General features: G+C 30.5%; 1 protein-coding gene across 1 annotated transcript; it reads left to right on the forward strand.

The window, feature by feature from the left end:
* The first annotated feature begins 585 nt into the window (after positions 1 to 585).
* On the forward strand, positions 586 to 4,108 carry LOC139483279 (ladderlectin-like). Its single transcript, XM_071267309.1, has 4 exons — positions 586 to 775; positions 2,386 to 2,471; positions 3,081 to 3,177; positions 3,894 to 4,108. The coding sequence occupies exons 1-4, from the start codon at positions 586 to 588 to the stop codon at positions 4,106 to 4,108; spliced, it is 588 nt and encodes a 195-aa protein (XP_071123410.1).
* Positions 4,109 to 5,711: the final 1,603 nt, after the last annotated feature.

Raw genomic sequence — 5,711 nt, forward strand, 5'->3', positions numbered from 1 at the left:
AGTATCAATTCACTCCGAACTGTATTTAAAAAGTTACCTTCAATTCTTTTTTCAAATTAAAACGTTTTACTAAATACCGAAATCCAAGGCAAACAAAATGAGGGGAATTCAATCAAAAATGACAAAATTTAGCGAGTTAAAACCAACTGCCATATGCAGGACCTGAATACAACCATATTCAGAAAAAGAAATGACGGATTTAATCTGGTCTAACAACTAGGTAAAGCTCATAGGTTTATGACAGTTGTGTATAGTTCCGTTATATTTACACCATTTTGTTAGCAACCCAAACATTCGTACTAAGTTAATGTGACAATAATTGGGATCAAGCAACAAAAACTGATTAAACATATCACTGATATACAACTTTTGCAGAACAGATAGTTCATAATGGTCAACTATTGACAAGTGTAAAATATTGTACAAACCAAAATCATTTAAATAATTTGCTCACGATAGGAAACTTTTCCTAAATTTTTATTTCAACATTGTATCAACAATCTTTGCAAATAATGTAACACATTTTCATTTTGTCCAGCATTGAGTCATCTTACTGTCACTTTTCAGATGTCTACTTCGCAAACGATGTCCCTTATGGATGATGTATACGCAGAGTCATTATCAATGTGCGCTTTGATGTGTTTATTACAAGAAAAATGTTGTGTTGCTAGTTTCTCTGATGAAACTTCAAGGTGTCGACTTGACAAATCGGAAAATTGTTGTGCTGTTACTATACTTGCTGTTGGATCGAGAGCTTTAAAACAAAATAAGTATTGTAAGTTAATCAGAATGAACTTTATAAAAATGCACACATTTTGGCATCATCGGGTGTAATCAGTCATTTATATCTACACAATAATTTATCTTATATCATTTGAAAAAAAAAACATTCTGAATTTGACGTTTTGTCTATATATGTAGATCGTCAATAAGAATAACAAATAATTGAAAATCATGCAAACATCTCTTTTCATTATCACACGAATTAGAAAGAAGTGATCAATTTTATCGTTTGTTTAATATTTCTACAAGATATCCATTCACTCAGATACACAATTCAGCAACATTTCTCCTGTCGAATGATTTACCAAAACTGTTTAAACCAGATATTGGTTCCAAACATCGTGTTCTAAGAACGTACTCTTAAACCAAAACTATAATAGATAAATTTAAATGTATGTTAACAGTGCTTATATTCGTTTGGAATCCACACAAATAAAAGAGCAACGCAACACGATATTTTTTTAAGATTGCGAGGCAGGACTGGTGCAACATAAAATATAATGTTTTCCTTGCATTGGGGTGACCCATAAAACAATGCAAGAATAAGACTATATAAAACTAATTGAAGTTCAAAAAGTCATACTGGGTATTTTAGACAGGTAACTGTTTCGATAACAAAATTGAAGACATTTCCCTCAGATGTGATGACTTTTTCCAATTTTCAGAGCATATTTCTCATCGGAAAAAAATTTCGAAATCTGTTTGTACTTTAGATTAATTTTTTTAAGTAATACATTTTGTTGTATAAGGAAACATTTAAATTTCACAAATATTTGATTTGTTGTATTAGAAAATCTGCGTAAAGCCTGAAGAAAAGTTGTACTTCGTTGAAAATTTAAATTAGTTGTTCACTTGTACAGTACGAATGATAATGTGTTTATAGAATTATATCAACCCTGGAATCCTGACAAACATTATCTCCTCTCTTAGTAACGGTATACTACTGTTGCCTTAATTTATATAACGTGACGTAGATGCTATGCTAATACTGCCCGTTTCATCGCAAAACACCACATATTGTGACATAATGGATTATGAAAGGGCATACTTGTAACAAAAACGTCTGGAAAAAAACCAATCAGTCCAAACCGACTGCGTCGATCTTTTGTTTTTGTATGCTGTGATTCTCGATCATTGATTTGTTTGTAGTTACTCTCTGATTGTTTTGTGCTTCTCAGGGGTTTTTTTCTTTTAGGGGATGGGTTTTCAAAATATTGTCTGTTTTCCTAGCTTTTTTATCACTTTGCAACCCTTTTTTTCCATATTTAAATGTTCCTTCTCACGGCAGTATTATTTGTGTAATATTTTAATCGCCCAACATTTGAAATATGCTTTTATATTTTGTACATTTTATATGATTTAGACCTTTAATTTCTTCATCGTGTTCATGTTTAACATTTTTTATGTTGGTGGCTTTTACAGCTTACTATAAAATATGGTTTCTTTAATTAATGATGAACGTCCGTAGTATCATAATTGTTTATTTTCGCGTCATCTTAAGTTTAGTGCATCAATGTCTATTTACATTTTTTTTTAAAGCATAACACATCTTCTCTTTTTTTGTATATGAATAAAAGGATAACTAACATTTATCTATTCTAGATCCACCGGCATGTACTGAATGTGTCATCTTCGGTATGTCTTCGTACAAAATTATTGAAGTAACAGCCAGTTGGTCAGAGGCAATGGTAAATTATAAAGTTTGTATTCGTACATATAAGCTTTCTTTAGACGAAGCAGTTTTTTATGAAGTATTTACCCTGGTGTGTTACTTTAAGAACTTTTGTTAATCGAATTCTTATAAAAACAAGCATTTTGTTCTCTAACGTGATTTTTTTTTGTAGCATTTCTCTTCTGTTTTTATTTTTGAATTTTCTATTTGTAATTGGTATTAGTTGTACTTCATTTTTTTAATTTTTACGACTATGTGATTGTTATATGTTTTCTTTAAATTTCAATCATTTATATGATTGCTAAGGCAAACACAATGTTTACACATTGTAAAAAATATACAATGAATATACAAAGACCTATTAATTGCAAAACAACAATTAATTCCTTTATTATTGTTTTGTTGTAAACAATGTATCTCACTGAATAATTAAAGTAAAATTTCATACATGTCCCATTTCCTTCGTTATGATGGGACACATCTTAATCAATTGAAACCGACATATGTTACAATACATACAAGTGCTGAAGTGTGTATCTAAGTTTATCAATAATTTCTTAACAAAACATTTACTCACAATATTTTATATGCTCCATTTGATATTATATTTGATGTTATATTTCAGAATAATTGTACATGCTTTGGGGGAAATTTAGCTGAAATAGCAACTGACGCTGAGAACGAGTTTATTACAACTGAACTATTCACAAGAAACACTGGGGGTATATTTATAATTTTACTATATTAGTCGTTTTATATACAAGTTTATTTTGTTCTTGTTTAGGTGATGGTATTTCGAAGATAATGTCATACGACGCTTGAATATTACATGAAGACAAAATCAATCATTGGGTTCAAAATGTTGATGTCTATGAACTGTTAACATATCTATTAGCACACTAGGACAGCTTTGAGTTATTTAACAGTATTTGTGGTTGTTTTGTACAGTAGTTTTTCTTTTTCAATTTAACAAATACACATGTCTTGTGTATGTTATGAACAATCAATAATTTGAATGAAATTACTCCAACCTTTAACTAGAATTGTCCCACTAACTGATATAATTTCAATTCAAGTTCTCTGGTTCACGCGCACAACGTAGATATTTATTGTTAAACAATTATTCAAATGCCCCAAAAAATTAGTCACAAGGTTCAGGTTGTCTGAAGTGTTGTATGTACGGTAAGTTATCAGCATATTTTAACTGAGAACTGATCATGACGGGGTCACTATCTTCATCTGTGAATGGTAATTAGTAATAAAAATAATATGAAAAGGAACATGATTAAAACGACAGTTTGACAACATACGAATTTGTTTAATTAATTTATTATACCTTCAATGTATGTGCGTGAATTTTAATCACGTATTGACTCATTTACATCGAGCACTCGAATTTCCATTCCAAAAAACATTTCACCATTGCTTTTATTTTCAGCAGTCGGATACTGGTTGGGAGGTTACAACTTTAACAATGATAGTGATCTGGAATGGATCAGTAAACCAAATGAAAGGATGCCTTATCATAATTTTGCCAGTGGCGAACCAAATCAACCAGCTAGTGAAAGATGTTTAATGACATTTACAATTTTTAATTTCGAATGGGTAGATGCATATTGTCAGATGCCAGCAGCATACATATGTGAGTTTTGAGACTCTTACACATGATGCAGTTAGAGGAGATTGATGAATTTAACAAGAAACTAAATGTATTGAGTCATCGACTGGGTGTGACCAATTGATTTTGAAAATATTTTGTTCATATTTAAATTATATATGATTGTTATCTAATTCATATGATGATACACATATTTTTCTATCTTGCTAAATAACGATTATTTTTCTTTAAATCTATTTTCCATGAAGTTACAAATGTATGAACTTTTTTTTTCAATTTTTTATGTCGAAGCGTCTGTATGAGTTATATGTTAATTTGCTCAACTTTTAGTTAACAACTTATCGTTTGTTACAAAAGTCCGCCGTCCTAACCTCGATAAATTCAAAATACACTGTACAACATACTGTGTATAGTTTCTTACATTTTGTCTTAGTTAACATTTGTTCAATATAACATACATTTGACTGTCCCTTTGGTATATTTCGTCCCTGTTTTATTCCGGCGAGTATAGTCCATTTAACGAAGGATCAAGGATACAACAAATACAATAAGATCTGCCTCATATCTTGACTTACTTGTAGAAATTGGCAATGAGGGTCGGTTAAAAACAAACTGTTACGACAATGTATATGATTATAGCTTCCCAATTGTGAACTCTTCATTTAAATGTAGCAACATTCCAGCAGAGCCTGCATGCGGAGTATATACATGATATATCTCCCAGTCATATATATTTTAACTTCGTACTTTATTTGTCCTGTTTAACTGTTTTGGGTTCGAGCGTCACTGATGAGTCTTTTGTAGACGAAACGCGCTTCTGGCGTATATACTAAACATTGAAAGTAAAGTAAGTAAAAATGATAAATAACATATATGTGTAATCTATAAAATGAAGTTAAACAAACCTAGAAAAGTCCAGAAGTACGATTTTGATAGCTATTTATATCTTGAATTTTGAGGTCATCGGGTGTCAACTTATGTCAATTTATTTGAGCTTATGCCCTGTAACTGTTTTAATTTAGACTTTTGATCTAGGTTGATGTTTTACATTGTTATAAAAGCAATCGACTATAAATCAACACGTCGAGTAGAGTACAGTTTCAAAGACTAAGAATGAGTGTATATACTTTTGTTTGCATGGGAAAAAAGGTGAAACCTGATCAGGAATGGACATATTGCATTACAACAAGCCATGCATGCAAACCTTGTGCTGTTCAGCCTTTAGTTTATTGCATTCTTATTGACCTGTTTATCTCTTTGTAGACTTTCATGTTTTGTTATAGAGTTTTCAGTTTCTCTTCCACTAATGAGTTTGTATATTTATTCGATATATTCCACCTCTTTTTGATATTATGTATTATGTGTATAAACTGTGATATTTAATCTTTAAAAACTAAAACGCTAGGCTCGTTGCGCGTTTTTTTTTTCTTTCTTTCAAATATTTGATATTAACATGATCGCCTTTTTCATGATAAGAAACTCAGAAAACATTAGGAAATTAGTCATAATCGAATAATGACCAATGAAGCACTGACATCAAACCAACTGCACTCTGATTGAAAACAGATAAACAGTCAAAAAGATATTAAATCGATTATATGAATAAGAGAAATATAAAAATCAATATGCATATAATTT

The sequence above is a fragment of the Mytilus edulis genome, chromosome 7 (genome assembly GCF_963676685.1).
Source record: "Mytilus edulis chromosome 7, xbMytEdul2.2, whole genome shotgun sequence".
Classification (NCBI taxonomy): domain Eukaryota; kingdom Metazoa; phylum Mollusca; class Bivalvia; order Mytilida; family Mytilidae; genus Mytilus; species Mytilus edulis.